We start from the raw sequence: 22,870 nt of genomic DNA, 5'->3' as shown, positions 1-22,870 counted from the left end.
GGTCGACAAATCCCAAAGGCCATGAAGGATAAAATCAACAATTTGTTCGGCCGCTATGTTGTTGCGGACTATTTTCAACTGTGGAAGGATACACATTTGGTGCTTGAGCGTTAACTGCAGTAGGATTATGTGTGTGGGACCGAGCCAATATAAGCATTGGCCATGTTTGTGATAATGAAGGAAAATATCAGCCAGTGAAACAGTGTAGCTCTCTGTTGTGTATTTAATCATTTCTGGACAACAATAAAGCTCCATGGCACAGAGTGATGTGTTATATTATACTGTTAGGTAAAGTGGGATTTTGTGTTTTCATGGGATTTGTTGACAATAAGAAAAATATTAAATGAATGCTGCAACTAAACAACCAATAGTTTTTAGTAACAAATAACCAATCAATTATGTATTCAGTTAACATCTTAATTGTTGAATAAAAAAAGATAGTGAAGAATTCCATTGAGATGTATTCAGATGACATGTTTCATTTAGAAAAGAGCCAATAACTCAGTGATAATGTAAAAGCAATGGAAGCAGCTTCTAACGGATGTTGTTGTTTCTGGTTAAAGGAAGAGTTGTGTCTTCGCTAAAATCTGTTGTGTATACTTTGTTAGTGGCAAAGTTTGGGTTCAACGCTCACCTTGGCCCACGTGTAGTTGCTCACACTTTAGTGTAGCCCTGGTGTTAGGTATCTTTGTGCCATAGTTAAAAACACAAAGACAACCTGAGAGGTGTAGCCTTCAACAGTGTTAGTGGGGGGGCGACTACATTTGGCTGATTGGAGCTGCAGTGTGACCTGTAGCTGCACCACAGTGTCAGGCAGCAGTTACAAGAGAGGCGAGGACATTTGTGACACACGTGGACACCTACGGGGAATGTAGCACTCAGCACAATGAGGGCGGAACACAGTGCTGCAGCCGTGACAGCGCACAGCCTCCGCCAATCACACGTAACGCTCTCCACTGCCGGCGGACTGTCAAAAGTGTGCAGTGCAGGGATGGAAAGCGGCCCGGCCATAAAACTGTTGTGACACTGAGTCCTCACAAAAGACAGATGAATGATCGTCTGTGATTGGTGTCAGCTGGACACTGCTGCACAGCGATCACGCAGGCTCAAGTGTTTCCAGCGCCACATCTGACAGAGAGAACCTGTGGCAGCCTTCAGTTGTCATTCTAACTCAAAATGTGGTTAGTTTGTCCAGTTTGGACGACTGAAAAAAACATGTAGAGAGGATCCGCTCCCAATGTCAATATAAAGTATTTAAATATAAAAAAGGGCCAATTTAAAGAAAACAGCAATTCGTACAATTTAGATGAAACACACTACTGAAAACATCACTAGGATTATTTTGTATTTAATTTCAGCCAATAGCTCCAATTTCCTTTGATTCATCTGCAGATAATTTCCACCATATTGATCTAAGATTTCTTTAGTCAATAAATTGTGAGATAACAGTGAAAAAAAAGAGAAAAATCCCCACAGTCCAAGGTTACGTCTCAACGGACATTTTACTACCATGCAGAAGTAAGTAAAGCATCACATTTCTCGGCTTTAATGTCGCTGTGTTTCATAACTATTACTTACACTGTTTTTCTTCAGCTCAGGTTACATATCCCTTTGACTCACCCACTACTATACTAATGTTATTATCAGATATACATAAGATGAATCAATACCATGCACGTTACTTGTAAATATATTATACTATACATGTACACTATACGTACTTATATCAGTATATATATATATATATATATATACATATACATATACATATATATCTGTTAAATCTGTGCAATAACTTGGAATCATCCTGTGCCACTGCCCTCTGTTCTATTACTTTCTCTACCCATAATATTCTCTTTGTAGTGAAATGTTACATTACTTACATATATCTTTTTATATTTTATTTTATTTTATTGCCTGTTTTTATTCTATTTCGTACTTTCAATTTCCCTTTTGTCTACCTCTCTACTGGAGAATTCCCCTGGTGTGGGGTCAATAAAGTTTATCTTATCTTATCCTATCCATGTAAATTAAGTTATAACTTTTATTATCTTATAATATTTATTGTACCCTTACTGAGATAAATGTGGTGAAGATAACTCTAAACCATAATGACCATAATGTGAAACAACACTCTGAACGTTATAACCCTTGTGTTCTTCTCCCAGGACTGTTGCCCGGCCAAGATCTGCTTGCGCTTCTTTATGAAGCCACGTAGTCAAGAGTCACAGAGTGCATCGTGAGCATCTATCTGCAAAAGCAAACAATTCTCCAGCACTCTGTATAATTTCGCCTCCTTTCCTGCAGCAGCCTGTAATTTACTCCTCCTGGTTTAAAAACAGACCAGGAAAGAGTCGTTTTTCTCTGGAGCCTCTCTTCAACACCACTGTCCTCAGTCACATGATAATAATAATGATAATACACAACCTGATCATAATAACAATAATGATAAGAAGAAGAAGAAGAACAGGTCCACTTTGAGTCAAACTAGTGTCGCAGGCTGGTTGTGTTGTGTTGTGTTGTGTTGCAGAGGATTCATTCATAAACAGTCCCACCGTCGTGCTGGTGCTCGCGGACCCTGACAGCTGCAGCACGTTCCGCTTCATCCCGGAGAAACAAACCGAACCGAGCCACCGCGACTCCAGTCACACTGTCGCTAAATGTGAGCGTTTGAATGTCACAGCACACGAGAAATAAAACTGTTCTTACCGGCTGGAGCCTCTCGGACGTCCGGACGCTGTCCCCTCCCTCTGTTTACTGTCCACTACAGTGGTTCAGTCCGCTATGGTTCAGTCCTGTGAGCGTCACACGTCACTTCCGGACACTCTGGCCCGATCACCTGTGAACCCCGAGCGTCCTCAAAGATCGTCTGAGGGAGAGATGACTCACGCTGCTGCTGGAAGAGGTCAGGTTATCGCGCAATAGGCTCGCGCCTGTTTGGTCAAGCTGAGACACAGGTGGAGAGTTATGTCCTTTAGTCTGCGGTGGAATATAACTAAGTAGATTTACTGCATTAAAGTACAAATTTAGTAAAGGTGCAAGTACATATAAACTACTTGGTAAATTAAAAAAAACTGTATGTAATTGGGGGTAAATTTAACAGCTCAAACGCTCACTTAATACAAACATTATGATGTTTTCAATAAAGTTAAAATATAATTAATATAATATAATTTAATTACATTAAATAATCTTTTTTATTATACATAAAAAGTACCTATAAAACCAATTATATAGAACTAGAGTTAAGAAAATAAGCATATTTTTTGTATAAAATATGAACATAAATGTGAAACTTTTCTCCTTTGTTTATTCTGTAAAAGTAAAGGTTTTTATCAGCAAACATAAATGCAGAGACTGATCTGTCTGTGAAAGGCTCATATTGGATGATTTTTAAAGGCCAACCAATAATTGGTACTTTTAAAGAGGAATGCATTAAACAGATTTATGGTCTTTTACGTGGCTGCAGTTTGCGACACAGGTGTGAATTTACGTTATGACATGAGTTATGATCCCTGTGATTTTTGACTCAACCTAAGGAAACAGATATGACTGAAAGGCTCGCAGAGGTGAAAAGTTGACCTCATAAGAAAATTACTAACTTAATACATTAATGAATCGATGTAGAAATCCACTTCAATTTCATCTCCAAACTGTATGTAATGTTTTATCCATAGGGTTAGGGTTATTGGAGGATCTTTTGGCTTAGTGGCGCTAATAAAGATCAGAGTGGGTGCTCTTCTTTTTTCTACTCTCTGACGTTATGGCTAAAAATAGCCCCGGTATATTTTCGATGGAGCTGCGCCGCCGGGGCTTCACGGGGATAATAATAATCATAATATCATAATAATCATAATAATAATAATCATAATCATAATAATACAGATGTTTTACTGTTGATGAGTGTATACAAAGTTTCATCTAAAAACATGAATTCATGAATTTGTGCAAGTAACCATTGAATACTCTTGAGCGGTTTTGACGGACTGTGCCGACGATCTTTGAATTTTCTAGCGCAGGAATAATTTGAACAAGGAGCAAACAGGGGAATGTGGAGGGCGTGGAACCGATACTGCGCCATGTGGCCACCTCAGCCTGAGCCAATCACAGGTGGCAGAGGCTGCTCCGAAACCACGGCAGGGCTGCATGTGTGTCAGGTGCAGAACACCCCTGTTGAAAAAAAATCCCATACGTGTAACATGTGTAATGAATGAGTTCAAAACACTGAGGTGTCCCAAACAAGCAGAGAGAAGAGGCAGTGGAGACAAATGATAAAGTTGTAGGTTGGTTTTTATTCATCTCAGAGGTCAAGAGTGGTTGATTAGATAAAGGTCACATGTGACATAAAGTGCAACATATACCAGCGCCTGACACAAGAGGAATATTGGGTGCAGTTTGTCAGAAGTGGAGAATAAAGTTCTCAGAGGAACTTGTACTTGAATACATGTGAAAGCCCTGCATTAAAGGTGGAGAAGTAGCAGCTAAATATATCTAAAATAAAATAACTTCTTCTCAGCTGTATATATGTATAAGTCATATTATTGCAGTGTTGTAGTAGTATTGTTTTGTATTTTATTTATAATACATTGTAATCTGCATTTCTGTAACTCACCATCCTGTCAGATAAACACAGTGAAGTAATAAATAAAATATTCCCTCTGGTAAGGAGTTGTAGAAGTACGAAGCACTCGATTACAATGTATAGTAGGGTGATACATTTTTTTTTGTTGCAATTTTGACTTCTGCGACTGTTTGACAACTGCAGATCATCTGCTACATCTCTTTAGTTTATCTTTTTTTACTTCAGTCTTTGAATGCATATTTCCTCCATTTAGAGAACTTCAATGACCGTCCCAGAACCCAAAGCACACTCAACATTATCCCACATTATCAATCAGGTTTGAGGAAGTGGGACAACTACAAAAATGTTGAAAAAAAATAAATAACCAAAACACAAGTCAATGCATATTTTTTTGCTTGAATACATCTCAAACATAATCTGATAACAATTCGGAACGTTGTCTAATTCATGACGGATTCATATCCTTAACATTAATCTTGTGTCACTGAACTTGTCGGGCAATTCCAAGGGGCGGGTTTCCGATTGACACTTGCCACGCACCTTTCTGTGACACCACCACCATGAAGTCATGTGATTTCAGTCACATGATATCCATGCTAACCTATAGTAAAAGTCTTTTTGACTAGATTTTGTTGGAAGAGGAAATAAACAGACTGTAGTTTAGGTGTCCCTCAATTTCCCAGATTACCTGAATTCAGCCTATACATTCTCATATGTCAGTTCATATCAATGCATTAAGTGAACAACACAGTGTGCAAACTAAACATTCAGTCTAATGTCATATGACATCGGTAAAAAATCATCCACGGCAGCATACATTCATACATTATGGCTTTACAGCATCTTAGCCTCTGTCCTTTCTTTCCTCTGCTGCTTTCACTGCAGCAGAATGAACCTGTAAACCTGTGGATGAGGAGGCACATTGACAGCTACAGCCGAGTGAAGATCAGAACTTGATCTTGTGCAGCCCAGCAACCTGCCGCAGGGAGTCTCTTTGGTTTGAGCCGAGTCTGGTTTTGCTGCTCACCTCCTGCCACTGAGGAAAGCCGTGGCCGCTCACCAACTACGAGGAAGAAGATGATCAAACACAGTAATAAGTGATTATGTATCATTATAGTTCATGAGCGGAATTTTTTACATAATTATCCCCTGAATGCAGAGAAACCAAATATTGCAAGTGTATGTTTGCAGCACATGAAATCTGAGATATCGTGTTCACAAAAACAAAAGGGGAACGTACCAACATTCTTATGGACGGACAACCTGACAACATATTGCAGGCAGCGGTTGTTGCCAGTGCAGAGGCATATTAATGGCTGCTCTATGCATTTTACAGTAGCGATGTTCTCACCGCGTTATTGATATTTACCATCACCGGGCTGGTTCTGTCCAGGTGAATGTTTAAGACGGTGGTTTCCACCCAGGCGTTATCTGTGTTCCTGCAGTCATCTACATAACCCTCAGACACCTGAAACACAGTAACACAACAGCTGCCACAGGTTCATCACTGTCAGCGTCAAGATGTGTGAGGCAGGAGTTGCTCGGTGACATCCCTACTAGGCTTTAGAAAAACAGAGTGAAGCATAATGCACCTATGCCACAGAGGGCTCTTTGGAGGTGGAGGTCTTTACCCCTTCAGAAAACCCCTGAGGCTGAAACTAGTGTGAGGGAGGACAATGGAATGTTGAACCAGTGATGCCTGAAGCCAAAGCTCTCAGAGCCGAGGGTTCGCAAGTGCAAGACAGAATGGGGCAATCACTGAGTGGTAATATAACGTTAGTTAGAAGCATAATGTTCATTTTAGTTGTGAATTGGGGAGCTGTCATATCATCCATCTTTGTATACTTTTACTTTTATTTAATCAACCACTGTCTTTTATTTTTTCATGAAAATGTAACTTTTCCTGTCACCGGCTGCAAATCATACAAGACTGCCCCCTGGTGTCTGGTTTGTCCTTTCTGCTTTGTGTACCCATTCACCTCTTCGAACTTGTTTTATTTATTCACTGCTCCACTTGTTTTTTCATTCGCTTTACTGCTGTCTGTGAACGTGTCTATCTAGTGTTAAATTATAAAAAGACAATGTGTTGAAAAGACCCACCTTTGTTCCCTCTGACACTTTTGCATTTAGTATCTCAAACAGTGTCTTTCCCATGGTTCTCTTGAGCGTCACAGGCAGCAGATCAGCAGATTGGACGGGTCCCTGAGGGAATAAATGTCTTTAGATTTATTTGAAGATCTACAAAAGTAAAGATAAAAAACCCTGAAGTTAACAAACAGTTGGACTCACCCCAGGAAAAGCCAAGGTTCTTTGGCTCTCGTCCCAGACTGCCAGGTACTCCAAAACAGATCTCTCAATGTCTCGCCAGCTAAAAAAAAAAACTTTCAAAACCATAGATCATGCCATACAATGCAGTGGCAGACAAACATACATTGCAGGAGCACACGAGCTGACCTACCGTGTAACAATAAGGTCTAGGTTCAGATTTGGACCCAGTTGGCTGAGTGCACCTTGTCCCCTGATGCCAGTCCTCCCTCCTGGGTTTCTGATGACAGAGGAGATACATTTTTCAGACATCGAGACATGTATGATTGCTTTAAGTGTCATTTGATGCTTTATGTCTCTTATGTTATATCATACCTGTAATTATCTATTGCCTCGGATTCCAATCTGTGTCGAGAAGGAAGAGATTAAATATTAGGGATGAGAAGAGAGGAGATATTAATTAGAAAGTGGACTCAGGTTAAGGTCAGAAAGACAAACTTTAATCTGAAGCAGACATTCATTCATTAACTGCTCTAATGTTCAGAAAACACCACACTACTCATACGGCCTATTGCTGCAGCTCCTCTTTTCAGCCTCTGTCTGAAACCCTTAGTTTGAGCTCCTGTATCTTTAAGGCCCTCCTGATGAAGCCAAGTCTGCTCTGATTGGCCGGCTGGCCCACTCTGTTATGATTATTCAGCCGGTACAAGCTCATGTAGGAAACATCGGACTCTGCTCCTGCTTTACGTGGCTTTGTGAGGGGGGGTGCCAGACTAGCAAGCTAGGCGTGCGTTATGTAAATGTGGCACATAAGAACATTCTGATGATCGCATAGACTCCTGACGAGGCGTTTCAGGAGCTTTAGGATCAGTGTTTTCTGTGGGGGAGAGGAGCCTCCTTTACTGCAGAGTTTGCAGACTTAAAAAAAACAACTATATAACACAGCAGAGGAAAGAAAAATTGGAGAAAACATAGGTCTCCTTCAATAAGAAAATATTTGGTTATCTTGATAAAACACTAATTGAAAAGGTATCCTCACATCAAGCCATATAGGGACATAACATCATGAATGAACTAAATCCTACCCATCCACATGGTCCCCACTGTCTTCAGAGGCAAAATGAGTTGGGTTGTATGAGCTGAAACTGACCTGTAAAAAGGAGGACACGAAATCAAACCGGATTCAACAAACCCAGACCATCTTTTCGAGCAGAGCTCTGATGATTCTGTGGTAGAGATGCGCTGTGTGAGAATTACCTCCCACGGCACTTTCTCCTCAGGCACAGGGAAGCGCCGGATCTTGCTGTTCGGATAGTGAAACTGACGGGCGTTCACGTGGAACCCGTTCTCGTTCTCTGACACATTTATCAAAGTGTCAGGGGTTTCATCTGTTGTAGTGGATGCTGCAGGGCAGAATCACAACGAGTGCAAACAAAAGGAGATTTAACACAAAATAAAACTGCAAAACAACAATAGTTAAATCGACAATAATGGTGAATGAGGAATTTGGCTCCTGACTCAGTGATTGCGCTTCTTTTGTGGCAGGATTCAGAGATTTCAGATTGTCCATAATCCACTGCAGGGCTCGGTATGACTGGGCAACCTGATGAAACATAACGGAAGTGGGTCAAATACTGACTGATGACTGCTTATATAATGCTAAAGATGACCGATTTTGCCCTCGCTCGCTCTCACAGAATATGTGAAATGTCACAGACACAGGTGCAACAGTAGTGATAAGAAAAATTCAGGTCACAACCTGCTCCTCTAGTTGGGCCAGTCTTTTCACCATGGCAGCAGAGCTCGGCTCCTCTTCCCTCTCCAACAGATCTGTTATGGTTGTAACCCTACGGAAGCATTTGTTTGAATATCATTCCCGGTCTATTAGGATGGACAAATGTGAGGACAGAGGATTATTCTGCAGCTACATTCCTGTGGGACTTTACTTTTGGGCTGTGTCCAGGATGCGTTGCTCCATGCTCTGACTCTGCTCCTGCTTTGTGGATATCAGGTATGTGTCTTTCATCAGTGCCTCCCAGGACAACAGGTCCTCGTCCTCTATCTCAGAAAGCTTATTATCTGAAACACAGTGTCACATGCTCAGCGTCACGACCTTAAAAAATTTTGTACATATACAAATAGACACAGAAATGCTAATTAAGATTAACAAATTTAAACTGGAAAGGGAATATACATCCAATGCGTTAACCCTTTTAAGTTAAGAAAAAGGAACAAATTTATAAAACTGTAATTGTGAGCTTGACTAAAAAGTCTCTGAAAACAATGTCACACTTGTCTGGTGGAGTTGCTCAGTTGTCATGGAGATGGCGTAGCTGTGACCATAGACTGTATATAAAGATGGACGAGATGTGTCCACTTCCTCCCATTGTACAAAAATTAAGACATATTATACTGGATATACAGGTGCTCCCATCTGGACATTTTTTTTTGATAAGAACAACCTAAAATTGCAGAAACCCTCTTTGTGAAAAATGTGTTTTATTGTGCCTTTTTAGTTTGGTCCATGTACCATCCACTAACATGGAGGCAGTATAGGTTTTTGACCTATACTGCAGCCAGCCACCAGGGGCCAGCCCAGATGATTTGGCTTCACTTTTTGAGAGCTGTCTTGTCGTCCATCTTTATATACAGCCTATGGTTATGACTGAAGCATGGAATTTCAATCAACTGTTGCATATGTAGAGACTGAAAACAGGACTTTACTGAAATGACTATAATTGGGCTCATGATGAAAACACCACTGTTGTCACAATGTATAAAAGTATTTTTCTACAGATTGATGAAGCTAAAATAAGAATAGAAGTCTGCAGCATAGTATCACAGAGTCAATAGTCTGAAGTTATTAACTCAATACTCACTGAACTCCTTGGGTCTGACGGGCGGCTTGCACAGCACCACGTGTCTGATGAAGAGGTAGAGATGGCCGAGGATGATGAAGGGAGGCGGGGCGGCTGGGCGGCTGTGGTACTCCTTAATGAGCTCATATCTTTGAAACTTCCATATTCTGTCGGTGTTGTCCTGCACTTGCTGGAACGTAAAACTGCGGGACAAAGCAACGGGACACGACACGCAGGAATGCAACAAGACACACACGAACAAGTGAAAAGGGAAAATGTCATCACTAAAATGATGATAGCCGTGTTGAGGGAACTCACTTGAAGATAGCTATGAGCAGGTTGAGCAGGAGTATGTTGGCAAAGAGCAAGTAAATACAAAGCATGATGATGGTGAGCCACTCAGGGAAGGCTGGCGTTTGGTTTTCATTCAACACTGGACACTTGGGCTTCAGGGGATCGGTGCCGTTCATGGTGCAGGAGTCTATTTTAAATGCAGTATCTGCAGAGGGCAAAGAGATTGTTTTCTTTGTGGTAATATCTTTAAAAAACCAACAACCTTCAATGTCAAAAGGAGGAAAGAATGTTTTCCTTGGTGTATGGAAACTACATTTCATCTGTAAAACTGAAATGACTGCCCTGTGGTTGTATTCCTCTGCCAACCAGTGCAGTTTCAGTCTTTACATTTTTTCCCCCAGACTCATATGAGGTCAATGTGACCTTTGACCTTCGACCATCAAATTCTAATCAGGTCATCCGTGAGTCCAAGTGAGCGTTCCCTTGAGTTGTCTTGTGTTCAAAAGAATGAGGCGGATGGACAACCCCAAAACATAATGATTTAATTTACATACAAAGAATAATAAAAACTACAAAATGTTTCAACTACAAAAAAAACATTGTTCTCCATCTTCACTCACTATCAATATTGGAGGGGAAATCTCCAAATATGATGAGGTACGGCTCGTAAACTGCCCCGCGGACAATCCAGTCCAGCCGATTGTCATTGTGGATGAGAATGCCTTGTTTGGCCACGCCGTACGCCACCACCCAGATACTCAGCAGGAACATGAAGAAGAACAAGTCCGTCATCTGGAGGACAAACAGACACATCAGTCACAAGCCAGAAGAAGAAATGGACACATCTGGATACTGTGACGAGTGACAAGTGAAGTATGCACAGTGGTGACTTTCATCTGGTGGCTGACTTTTACTGAGGTACGGTCCTTGAGAAAACTATGTGTTTGCTGCTAAAAGTTTCAATAGGTTGCACTGCAGCTCAAATATTGTCATGTATATCATGAAAAGAATAATTGAAACTAGCTGAATGAATATTCCATCTTTGAGGATGGTCAGACTGAAAACCAGAGTGCAACTGCAACACAGAAACACCTTATATTCAACACAAACACCTTATATTCAACACAAACAGCACATCTCATCTGCAGACACCAGACAGAGGCCCAGTGGAGACTATTTTTGTGTCAGATAAAGGTTTTTTGGAGCATATTCCATCAGGTCGCCACGTAACCCCCTCACCATCCTCCTGACTATGATGATTTTGGGTCCCAGAGTTCGGCTGATAGTGAAGATGGCCATGAGGCGGAGGCAGAAGACCACGAAGTCGATGCAGAGGAGGATTTTACCCGCGTAGAACAGCTCAGACGTCAGCCTGAAATAGAAAACATTAGTGATTCACAGATGACCCATGCAGCGCAGTGAGAGCACTTTGTCTGACAGGAAGGAAACTAACCTAAAAGCAAGGCCAAAAATAAACAGGAGGGCGGAGAGGACGTCTAAAATATTCCACAGGTCGTGGATGTACATCTTGGCTTTCTTACGAAACCCAAAACCATCAGGATCATGAAAGAGCTGAGATGAGAGAGGGACAAATTATTTTGTAGAAGATGTAGTAATCAATAAATCATATATTTCTTAGAATAAGAAAAACTCTGTTGACACAGTAATTAGTTCCAGTGAAAAGGTGTGTGTGTGTGTGTGTGTGTGTGTGTGTGTGTGTGTGTGTGTGTGTGTGTGTGTGTGTGTGTGCCAGCTGCAGCCTCTCACCTGTCTGATCTCCTCAAGCACCAGAGACATCAGCCAGATGTAGAGCAGCAACTCCCCTACAGAGGGCGTAGCCTGGAAGTCGGTCATGAGCACCACAGCAAACAGGAAGAGGAAGGCGAAGTAAGACACAATATTCCAGTAGAACTTGACCTGTGGGGAGCTGTAGAGACAAACCAGTCTGGACCAGCTGCTCAGAGGCTTCAGGTGCTGCTGGCTGGGGTCACTGTGGACAGAATGGTATTATACAGATTATATTTCATGTTATATATATTTTTATCATACCCAAGTGGCATTTTTAGCTTTAATCATTGTATTAATAAATTATAATCAACAAATAAGTACTTACAAGGCACGAGAGTTAGTTCTTATTGTACTTCCTGTCACAGTCTCGATTGTCTTGATCTCCTCTTTCTTCTCGTTTTCTCTGTGGATGACTTCATCACGTCTAGAGTGAGAATCATAACATCACTAATAACCGTCACAGATGTGGCGCAAGCAGTAGCACAAATGTGTTCATAAAATCACATATTAATGACATGGCTGTAAACTGAGATAAGATTCACATCGAATCATGTTCATCTTTGATAAATGTGTGATAAATTACAAACATTGAACCATGTATGGTTGGACAAAAAGAACAGCGAGATTACACCAGACATATGGATCTTCTATAATGAATTCTAATGTCATGTTAGTAGGGGGCTGGCAGGGAAAGATCCGGAAAACGTCCAAAGTTCAGTTCATGTCTGACACCAACCATAGAGACATCTTGTGCAAACTTTTACACTGACCTGAAAACCAGAAAGCCAGTGTAGATAAGGGGGAAGAAGACCATGCAGACCATCACCCTCCACACAGGGTTGTCCACTGAAAGCTCACCACACCAGATCTGAGTCAGAAGAGCCTGAAGGAAGACAGACAGGAAGGTGAGCAGACGGCATCATGCATATATGCATAAAGTCCCATTCATCGAGATATGAATTCAAAAATCAAAGGCAAAAATAATCAGTTCGAAACAAATCTTACGAAGATTGTTGTACCTGGACACCTGACTGAGCAACAAAGCTTTTATCATTAGCCTCCAGTGCCAGCCTCAGACACGTCGTCTTTCCCCAAAATGGTGATGAACGGACCAACAGCTTCTGAGCCCGCTCCTCATCGCTGTTGTGGCAAATGCTAAACACACCTGAGACACACACCCACACACACAATGAAGATAAATGCTAACCTGGTAAAATAACTTTTCCATACAGTAAAGCCACTCATTATGTCTGCGGTATCATTACCAATGGCGTGATTCTCATAGTGATCGGCGAGCTCTTGCATGGCCTCTGCCTCGTCCACATCACAAATTTCCTCGGCCATATTCTTCAGGATCTTGCTGGCGGCCAGAGCAGCACAAATGCCGTCTCTGCACTATACAAACAAACACGGATACAGATACAGATACAGATACAGAGAAAACCATGACAACTTTAAAACTTTGTCCACATAAGTTTGTTTTCATCACCTGCTCCCAGGAAATTTCAGCCAGCTCCTTATTGTTCTGGACGACAGCCCAGAGGAAAAGGTGTGTGCCTGGGTCCCTCTGTGCTTCAGCCTTGTCCTCGCTGAGGGGACCTCCGGAATCCCACTGATGTTTAGACAGCTCGAGGAAACGTTAAGGAAAGTGTTGCATTAATTGATGAATGGTTGTAGCTATGACTTCAGAACTATTCAGGTAGAATTGTCTTAAATGTCAAACCTTGAGTGGTTCTTAAACTACATTTATTCAATCGCAGTGTTTTGTCTGGTGGCCAGATTGCTTATTTTGAGAAGAGACTATATACGATGGATAAACCTACTCACTGATGTGGATGTTTCCTCAATAGCCATGTTGAAGTGGTATGCCATGTTGGTGGGAGGAGGGTAGAGGGGCTTGGTGAAACTGCCCAGCAGGCGACGCACCTCACTGCACACGTGAGTCATGGAGATTGTTTCAGCTGGCCCGCAGCGTGTTCGACGCCTGATGTTGAATTTTTTCCCCCTAATTCTGCTGGAGCTTTGAACCCGCTTGGCCAGCCTGCGGAGAAAGAAGCAGCCGGGAAGCTGCTTGTAGAGCTCGCACAGCGTTTCCTCGTCCTGCAGGAAATCCCTCAGACTCACGCCGTTCTCCAGGAGCAGACTCACAAACTCAGGCTTGTTGCCAATGAGGGCGGAGAGCATGGCCCAGTGGAGGTCACTGGACTAAAGCGAGATCACAAGGCACAATCAGCATCCCAGTACTCTGTGTGATAAATTATTTTTGAGAAATTTGATTGCTTGTGTTTCATTGAAGGGACTGGTAACTCTTTAATGTCAGGTTCATGTGTGAAGGGAGAAAGAATCATAACTTTTATGATATCATTTATACTATTTTATGATATTCTCTGCCCCTTGTATTCGAACATTTTTATGATATGAGGTTATTAGCTTAATATTCGGATGATGCTTGACATTTTTTTACAAATAAAACATTTTACTATTTTCTTCGAGTATTCCAAAGAACAAAATTTAGATATAAAAATAAATAAATACAAAATCGATCTATTGTTTTTACTTGTATTCTTAAATCTCCATTTGATATGACGATATTTTCTCCTTTCAACTTAGTCCTCTCTGTTTCACAGCCACAAGTTGAAATCATAGACTTTATATTAAGACGGACGACACGTCTCCACTTTCTCACACTATCTGGAAATAAAGCTAAAATATCCTGGATACGAACTTGTTCATCTGGATCTGCGCAGTAGCGATCGAGGGATGGAGGGATGAAGCCGCGGTAGCGAGATCCCATCAAAACACACACTCAAAGAACTGTGAGTCAGTGTCAGCTGTCAATCATGATATTTCACTCCGTTTTCATAGCATCAAATAAACTAAACCAGATTTACTGAAAAATTAGCACTTGAATAAACATCAGTGTGATAAAAACTTCCTAAAAAAAACATCTATGAGAAAATGTGTATTTTGGCTCCTTTTTATTTTGTCTATACAATCTGCTAACATGGAGGAGGCAGTATTTATGACCTATACTGCAGGCAGCCACCAGGTGGTGATTGAGACACTTTGGCTTCACTTTTCGGGAGCTGTCATGTCGTCCATCTTAATATACAGTCAGTTCATGATGGGATGAGAAGGCTGTATGTGGGCCAGATCATAGCTGGTGTCGATGTTATGTTGTGTAATGGACAGACCCACCTTCCACTGGCTCTCTTCAGTGAAAATCTCAGTCTCAGCTATGTCCACTCGGTTCCAGGCAATAGCCAGCTCCAGCTGCCTCCTCCAGCACTGTGACTCACTGGTCCTTGAAGCTGAGCAGAGAATTAAATTGACACCATTTAAGAGGAAGAGTGATAAATCATATTTAGATTTAGAGAACTTAGATTTAGTTGGATTGACTGATGCAGAGCTCAGGTTTTCATAAATGCAACGTAGAAATTTGCTGATACATTTTCCCTCAGTTGACAAATCGATTATTTTACTATCTACACAGTAAAGTGCTACGTGTGCAGCTGTATTGTCCGGGTTGCAAAGCTGTGTTTACACTACTACAAAGATTTACTGAGAACTTTGTGACTACAAAACTATGGATCTACATTAGCAGAGTGAGCAGGACCGCTGCCTGGAAATGCATTATAATTACTGCAGTGGAGCTCACTCATGGAAACAATGTACACCAGAGTTCAGCTAGAGTGATGATTCATCATGGTCAAAGAATTAAGTGAGAATCTCGGGTGGAGGGCTTACTTCCTTTTAGTGCATTTGGCTCAGTTTTCATTAATGCATTCAGCTTGTTCTACAGGGGTTGAATAATAAAACATTTCAACTCACAAAGCAGAATGTGTTTTACACATACTGATTTCTATAATTGATCATTTGTAGCAACTGTAACTAAAAGAAATTGTCAAGTAAAATATATCAGAAAAAATATCTCTGCTGGTTTTCAAACGTGCCGCATTTGATACCTCAGTCCATTCATCTACTTCTCAGAGAAGCAACATTATTGTTACATTACATTATTGTTATATTGATGCTTTTAATACTGTGTTGTGCAACTTCACTTAGTCCAGTCAGCTACTAAATATTTTGTGGAAACCAGGTTCCTACCTTTGAGTAGTGCTTGAAGAATAGCAACATCCATATCCCCGTGGCTATCCTCGCTTACTCTGAACACGGTCAGCAGGTGAGGCAACTGGATGATGTCCTGAATCTGTAACAGACAACGAACCGGGTGTGGGCAGCAAGGCAATCAAACCTTCTGACAAGTAATCATTATATTTGCATAGCTCTTTTCAACGTCGCTAATTCAGTGAATGGGAGTAACAAGATGGCTTTTATCCTCATGTGTTGTAAGTTACGTAAAGCAGAATGTCGTCAGCCTAAAAATGAAGATTATCATATTTGCCAGTGATGTGTCCAAGAGGAAGTTAGATGAACAGTAGAGGATGAAGTGATCCACCATCCTCCACACTATGGTCCACTGCATCAAATCAAGTACAGCACTGAGGTCCAGTAAAGCCCCCTGGGGACCCTCTGGAGCATAGTTTCTGGGCTATGATGAGATCTAATCCAGTTTTAAATAAAACTACTGAAATAAACAGCAGTAATTCATCTCTAATTGGTAAGGTGTTGATCGGATCACGTACCATTTTGGTCCATGTTATGACCTGTGTTTCCTCCTCTTGGCCAAAGAATTTCTTCATCAACTGGCGGACAAGGGCAATAGTAACCCGCTTCATTGGCAGTCCTGCGACTTGGGCAATCAAATCTGCTATTCTCCCAGAGCCCTCCAAGACCACACAAGGTGTACCATTTATCACGGCATTATAGATGGTCTGAAAGGAGACGCAAATTCAGACAAGACAGACAACAACAAGGAGGCTTGAAACTGATGACTCACATTCAGAGTGCCTGGTCCTCCATCCAAAACCAGACACACCACAGGGATGGTCACACCGCTCACTATGGGTTGGATAACAAAAAAATCAATATTAAAAGCAGGGCAGATGAGAAGGAACAGATTTGAGATGCTATCTGTACTGGCTTGCTGCATTTGTAGACAATGCATCAGTGCTTTTAACCTTTATTTCCGAGAAGCTTCCCGGAGATGCACCTCTCCAGACGACTACGCAGTTCAATCTCCACACCGTAGCGTCCGTTGGTCCCATCATCCACCAGCAGGAAGTGGGTGTGGTTGTTATCAAGGCAGGACAGCCGGCCCTGGCCATTGATGTCCATCAAATAATGGGCTGGGTAACAACCCTGCAGTGAAGTTGGTGGCATAAGAGGAATGAAATGATATCACAAGAAGAATCTATTCTATAAAAACGACGTATCAACGCAACACGAGAAAGAAAAGCCATGTGTAAATGTGTTTTCCACACCTCTGAATTCACCAAAGCGTCTCTGTTGTGAATCACTCCCCATGTTGCGACTCCGATAGCTACGATCTGACCCTGCGAGGAGGAGCTGCTCAGGGCGTGGTCCCTCACCGCCTGCCCCACGTGCTTCATCACACCTGCATGGGTACCACCGGTGATGATCCAGGCACCTGTGAGCAACACAACATCTTCAAATTCAGAGAAACAATGTGATGAAGAATAGGTTCACGTTTACACACGGGACAGTGGAATGGGGCTGCGGTGACTTCCTGAGTTTCCAGTCTTTGTGCTACTCAACATTCAAGAGATCCAAGATAAACTCTTCATGGGCTCTTCACCCATGCTGCAGCCATAAAGATACAAATAAACACGTACACAGGCACAAATCCCCGTTATACAACAAACATCATCGCAATTACCCTAAAGATGTGTTGATGCATAACATGGTACTTTACAGTGCGTACCTGACCATATTGCAAATACATGTACATATTCATATACAAGGGTTCGAATAAATACAGTCAGCAAAATAAATGAGTAACAACAAGTGAGCAAATGAGATATCATCCTCCAGTGCCAAATCTGGCTTTATCTACCACTATTTAAAAGCTTTATAAATACAGGGATAACTGAATTTTTAAATCTATTTAACCTCCTACCAGAGGGCAGCAGCTCATACTCTGAATATTAGCTGTGTCATTGACAATCGTATCGGCTCGTCTTACAGTAGCCTGTTCATCAATAGTCTGCAGAGGTATGTGCTCTTTAACGCTGTGTCAAATGTGTTGAATATGGTTCAGGTCATGGTTCTTCCACATCAAACTGGTAAAACTATTACTTCAGGTACAACTTGTAGGCATTAGGCTACTGTCATGTTGAAACCAAACTGGAAGCTCACTGTCTCCCTCTATTGTCTAAAATATCATTCAACCCTGCAGCTTTAAGATTTCATTTAATTGGAGGGGACGTCGCTCAAACCAGACAAAACAACAAAAAACCTCCACCAACAAAATCACACCAGGTTCTGTTCGACTCCAAGTAAACATTCGTGCCAAACTTGAAAATAAATAAATGAATAAAATAAATGAAAAAAAATCCCTCAAGACGTTCCTGAGATATCATGCTTGCAATAATGGGAAGGACAGACAAACAACTCAGTGAAGTGCGTAAAGTTTTTTTTCTTAGACAAACAACAGACAAACAACCGAAAACAAAGTGCCTCCAACCTCAAGTGTGTGGTCCATGTATTTTATAATGTTTACTACTGCACAGCTAATCTTCACACTGTTTTCACATCTAGTATAAAAATACTTTACTTTACTACAGTGTGGTTCGAGGATTTTCTAAATCAGGGGACAATCAAATGGTTTGCCTGGGCCCTGGGCCCGTGCCCCCCTGGCCCTGCCCCAGATCCGCCCCTGCTTTACTGCACAGTAAACCAACAGGAAATGACCTGATTTACAAATGTCAATCAAACAATGACTTATTAAAAATACTGAATATTTTCCCAATGATTTTATACTTAATTTGTTACTGCATATCATCATTGTTACACTTGGACAGCTCACACACACGTTTCTGTCTCTGGCTGACTGACCTGTCGTCTGGGCCACTTTGATCAGACCTCTGTGGAACATGTTCTTGAGACGAGCCTTCAGATAGAAGTTCTTGGCTCCTCCGGTCACTGAGATCAGCAGGTTGGGAGGAGAAAGCTTCCACTGCTCTGTCAGTAAGTGGTACAGGTCTTCGGGGCTGGTGTCTACTGACACTCGCACGTACTGAGAATGGACACAGGTGGAAAGAAAAGGAGGGATGAAGACACATTTACAGGCACTTCACTCATGTTGCCGTCGTGGAGAGAAAGGATTGGGTCACCTTTCCTGTCTTTGGGCCCGAACCACCAAAGCTGATGTCTCCGTAAGCATCAGTGGGGACTTCACGGACGTGTCTGTGTTTGTCCCACGACTCCCCAGTGAAGTCCTCTGGCTTGATGGCTTCTTCCACATGATCGTTTTTTGAGTAACCACACTTACATACATCCTCTCTAGTGGGTCACAGAGGACAAAGGGGCATAACATGAGCACATACCTGGCAGTGTTGATATGTCATTCCTCAGCAGACAGTGTGATATGAGTAGCAGCTGCTGGAGAGAACTAATACATTCATTCATGTAGCTTTTCTTTAGTATTTCCGTGTCATTGTGCACTGGCAGCATCAACAAGGTCATTTCACCAAACCAACACAGTACAAAGCAGCTCTGCCTACCTGACACCTTTTTCAAAGAGGCGACATTCCGTCTTGCAGATGTTTTCCCTGATCCAGGAGCCGAATGCACAGCGCTGGAAAGAAGGGGAGAGAGAGAGATGCTTAGAGGGTCTGGCTACGCTGATTGCCAGAGCGTGAACCAGCTCCGATTCCACCTCAGCTTCTCCCATCACAACATGGGAGGGCCACGCTGCACAGATCTGCCCCACGCAGGCCGACAGCCCGGCAGCATGAGAGGAGAGAGGAGCCTTCTGCAGCCGGGGCTGTGGGTGCTGGCTCAGCACTGCATCAGTGATGTCAGTGCTGAGCCACACCAGAGCAAAATCTGACCGAACCTCCTCCTCATCGGACAGAACGTTGCCCGACGCCAGTTCTGGATCAATAAATTACTGCATTACTGAGAGTGGATTAATAACATGACACAGCTAAAATACTGCAGTTTCTTTCTGTTAAAAGATGAAACACTTGCAGTTTATAATATTGATAAAAGTTATTTGTTGTACTTAAGGGATATAATTCATGTTTTTCACAAAGATACAGTATACTCACTCAAGTAGTGTATCTAAGTACAGTTTTGGGGTGCTCTTGATTTTATGATTTATACCAATACTGTTTTACCCTCTTTGTCCCGAGCTGCACTTCAGCCTGAATATTATTAACTTTAATTCAATTATTATTTGAATGGCTCAACTTTCTCTCACATTATTTCAACATTTCAGTCTCGTTTGTTCTGTTTTTATATTCACAGACATCTATTTTGTAATTACATCCATCTTTTAGGTGTCATTCTGCTTTTGACAAGAAACCTTTCTTGAATTGTAGGCAGACAGCATTGAGTCTATCACTGTATGTATCTTCTGATATCAATAAATCTTCTTTCCTTGACCTCATGAAAGTTTCGTTAGGAAAGGAGGAATATTTTTTAACTTTTGACCTCTGCCACCTGATTAGCTTCCTGTCCCTGCTTTCCCCACCTGGTAAACCCCTTTATACAGTCTCCCCTTTCCACAGTTTAGTGCCAGATTGTCTTGTTACCCTCATGTCCTTCAAGTGTTTCTCCTAGCATTGCTAACCCATTCACGACTTGTATTCATGTTTTTGGACTGTGGATTTTAGTCTGTTTCTTATTGCCTCATCTGAACTGAACCCTTTGTCTGGTCTTCTGATTCTTCTCCGCATCTTGATTCCAATGGTTTCAATATGAGTAAACGTATCAGACTCTTCTTCTGCTTTCTTAATGGAAAATGAGATACGGGTCATTTATTTCCCACAAAATGCTTTTATTTTACTCCCCACAGGCACTTAGAATAAAAACCTTAATCTTTGAACTGGATTTATTGAATCTTTGGTTCATCCATTGCTGTACAGTCACGTTTACTAGTGAATAAATGTCCCTTCTCACCATGGTAATTGTTTAGTAATGATCCCTGATCATGAGGAGAAATATAACAGGCGAACACTCACCCTTTTAAAGCAAGAAACCACTTGATTTACTCCGACTTTGCTCTGCTGCAGCTGCTTGATAAATCCCTCTGGTTGGACCTTGTTCTCAGATTTCGGCAGCATTTCTGAAGACGTCACAAACAAAAGGTCTAAGGTTTGACTATAAGACTATAAGTTGCAAGCTTCTGCTCTGAACGAACACTGGAGGTAGAGGCAGACAGTCACTCCTCATCTATAAAACCTTCTGAGTGATGGTGCTTCAGTATTCTGACGTATGCTTTTATCTCCCCGACATGTGATCTGTTGTTCATTATTGCTTCTTCCTCCACCGAGGCTCCTTGAGCAGCAAGCAAGCAGCTCTCATCTCCAGCACATGGATTTGAAAGTCCACATTGATCCACCGATTCAGCCACCATGTTCTACAGTGGCAACAAATGCTTCGTGATGACTCAGCTGGACAGTACAATGAAGACATTTTGAGAATTAAGTCGTAATTGAGATTACAATTAAAATAATGTCAAAACATGGGGAGTATTAGGGCCACATTTTGTGAATTCGAAAATAATGTAATATTCCGAGGACAATGTTGTAATATTCTGAGACTAATGTGACTAAACTGAAACAAGGCCAAATAGACACAGTTTCTTGCACAATCCTTTCAAAGTCTGGATACTTCTGAAAATATGGTGCTGATGAGCCAAAAGATTAATTATTTTATTATTTGTGATACCTAAACTAAAGCATAACTAAACAAGTAATCCACATTCCTCAATTCAACGCAGGCGATAGAATAATCAGATTATTTTAATGTAATTACTTGTATTGTGCGTAAAGTTAATTATTGTAACATTTCAACTTTATTATTGCAATATTATGACTTTATACTCATAATATAACTTTTTTTGAAAATCTCATCAAATGATTCCCCCCCCCCCCTTTAAGTGGCTCTAATGAGCTCTGTCATAAGACAGAGAAGCTGTCATCCAGTCAGTTTCCACCTGACCACCAAAAAAAAGATTGAGATATCTATATATAAATATTTAAGCTCAACACACCCAAGAAGGTGAGTCAGCAAAACACACTTTAAATAATTTCAGAAGACAAGGAAGCTCAGTCATTTTTAAGTCATCAGTGAAAAAATATGTCGACAGCTATGGTAAGTTTAGTCATAGATAACTTTACCCTTTTTACGGTCTTCAGACGCTCCTCTCACTCGGACGAACGACAGCAGAAGCATGAAGGGGTTTCTGGCGTCTGGCTTGAGCAACACACACTTTCAGTGGTGTGGTGTGTGTTTCATGTCATTTTCCAGGCATTACAACAGTTTGTCAAACAACACTTGTTGCCAGGTGACACCTTCAGAGTATTGTACTAAGGGGATCTAGTTACTGAATGGAGCGCTGGTTGGTTTCCAGGTGTTAAAACCGTGTCTGTGTTGAAAACTCATGAAGACAGAATGACCAGGAGAGCCTGAATAAAGTTAGGATAATTACAGCTTATTTATTTTTTATTATTCACCACGTGTGGCTGCAGAGGGCGCTGTTTCTCAGTAAAAGTTACATAGTGTTGCTTTGACCTGTTGATAAAGTCTATCTGATCCTTCAGTTTTTGAGCAGGCTACTAGAATTCTTCCCTCTCATGTGGTATAAACCACCACAGTTGCCGATGAAGACATTGAATTACACATCAGACCTTCATGAATGGTTCTTGTGTAATCTGAATTCCCAGTTGTTCTGAAGTCCCACCACCAGATGTCAGCACCTCACCAATAATCACAGCTGGTCACATGCTTGAACTCAGCTGTCAGAGTTTTTCTGCAGGAGAGATGTGACACCTTTTTGAAATGAAACGTGATTCCGAGGATTTTCAATGTGACAGTAAGAGCTTATCAAAAATAAACTGTGGCTCTGTGTAGGAGATGTTCAGTTGAACCTTTTGCACAAACATTACAATTAACTTGCATATTACTGATCAAATAGCTTTATCAAACACAA

General features: G+C 41.5%; 3 protein-coding genes across 7 annotated transcripts in view; all 3 read right to left on the bottom strand.

Annotated features, from left to right (window-relative positions):
• The window catches only part of si:ch211-45c16.2 (mitogen-activated protein kinase kinase kinase 13), a 30,125-nt gene extending 27,309 nt beyond the window's left edge, over positions 1–2,816 (bottom strand). Inside the window, exon 1 of the mRNA XM_034575250.1 lies at positions 2,710–2,816. The gene's annotated coding sequence lies outside the window, so the exon portion shown is untranslated. The remainder of the gene's footprint in view (positions 1–2,709) is intronic.
• A 2,236-nt stretch (positions 2,817–5,052) lies between these two features.
• Positions 5,053–22,188, bottom strand: trpm2 (transient receptor potential cation channel, subfamily M, member 2). 5 transcript variants are annotated; one of them, XM_034573993.1, is made up of 34 exons: positions 22,059–22,188; positions 20,898–21,001; positions 19,433–19,507; positions 19,044–19,214; positions 18,766–18,946; positions 17,172–17,338; positions 16,869–17,049; positions 16,688–16,749; positions 16,434–16,622; positions 15,895–15,997; positions 14,986–15,098; positions 13,615–13,992; positions 13,277–13,411; positions 13,053–13,182; positions 12,807–12,952; positions 12,558–12,670; positions 12,113–12,211; positions 11,767–11,989; positions 11,453–11,571; positions 11,239–11,371; positions 10,620–10,791; positions 10,024–10,204; positions 9,727–9,908; positions 8,794–8,926; positions 8,607–8,694; positions 8,366–8,450; positions 8,105–8,250; positions 7,933–7,997; positions 7,223–7,252; positions 7,041–7,127; positions 6,872–6,950; positions 6,683–6,784; positions 5,952–6,050; positions 5,053–5,645 (listed from the first exon to the last, which is right to left on the bottom strand). In XM_034573993.1, exons 1-34 carry the CDS (start codon positions 22,111–22,113, stop codon positions 5,529–5,531), a joined length of 4,443 nt encoding a protein of 1,480 aa, XP_034429884.1. In that variant the 5' UTR covers positions 22,114–22,188; the 3' UTR covers positions 5,053–5,528. The 5 variants fall into 5 exon arrangements, 4 of the variants coding, with proteins under 4 accessions (XP_034429884.1, XP_034429887.1, XP_034429885.1 ...); XM_034573996.1 differs by having other exon boundaries at positions 13,277–13,414; positions 16,935–17,049; XM_034573994.1 differs by having other exon boundaries at positions 13,277–13,414; positions 19,044–19,212; positions 19,434–19,507.
• The window catches only part of LOC117754776 (protein FAM126B-like), a 52,439-nt gene continuing 41,295 nt past the window's right edge, over positions 11,727–22,870 (bottom strand). The window contains exon 14 of the mRNA XM_034574001.1: positions 11,727–11,748. The gene's annotated coding sequence lies outside the window, so the exon portion shown is untranslated. The remainder of the gene's footprint in view (positions 11,749–22,870) is intronic.

This window comes from Hippoglossus hippoglossus, chromosome 21 (assembly GCF_009819705.1).
Source record: "Hippoglossus hippoglossus isolate fHipHip1 chromosome 21, fHipHip1.pri, whole genome shotgun sequence".
Lineage (NCBI taxonomy): Eukaryota > Metazoa > Chordata > Actinopteri > Pleuronectiformes > Pleuronectidae > Hippoglossus > Hippoglossus hippoglossus.
Note: the sequence above shows the minus strand (reverse complement) of the source record. Positions and strands in the feature narration are given on the sequence as shown.

Excerpts from the sequence above, each read along its gene's own strand:
- trpm2 (XM_034573993.1), bottom strand. The coding sequence starts at position 22,113 with ATGCTTCTGCTGTCGTTCGTCCGAGTGAGAGGAGCGTCTGAAGACCGT. Across the intron at positions 10,792-11,238 it reads TCATCATAGTCAGGAGGATG|ATGACGGACTTGTTCTTCTT; the intron begins GTGAGGGGGTTA and ends TTTGTCCTCCAG. Across the intron at positions 6,051-6,682 it reads AAGTGTCAGAGGGAACAAAG|GTGTCTGAGGGTTATGTAGA; the intron begins GTGGGTCTTTTC and ends ACTGTGTTTCAG.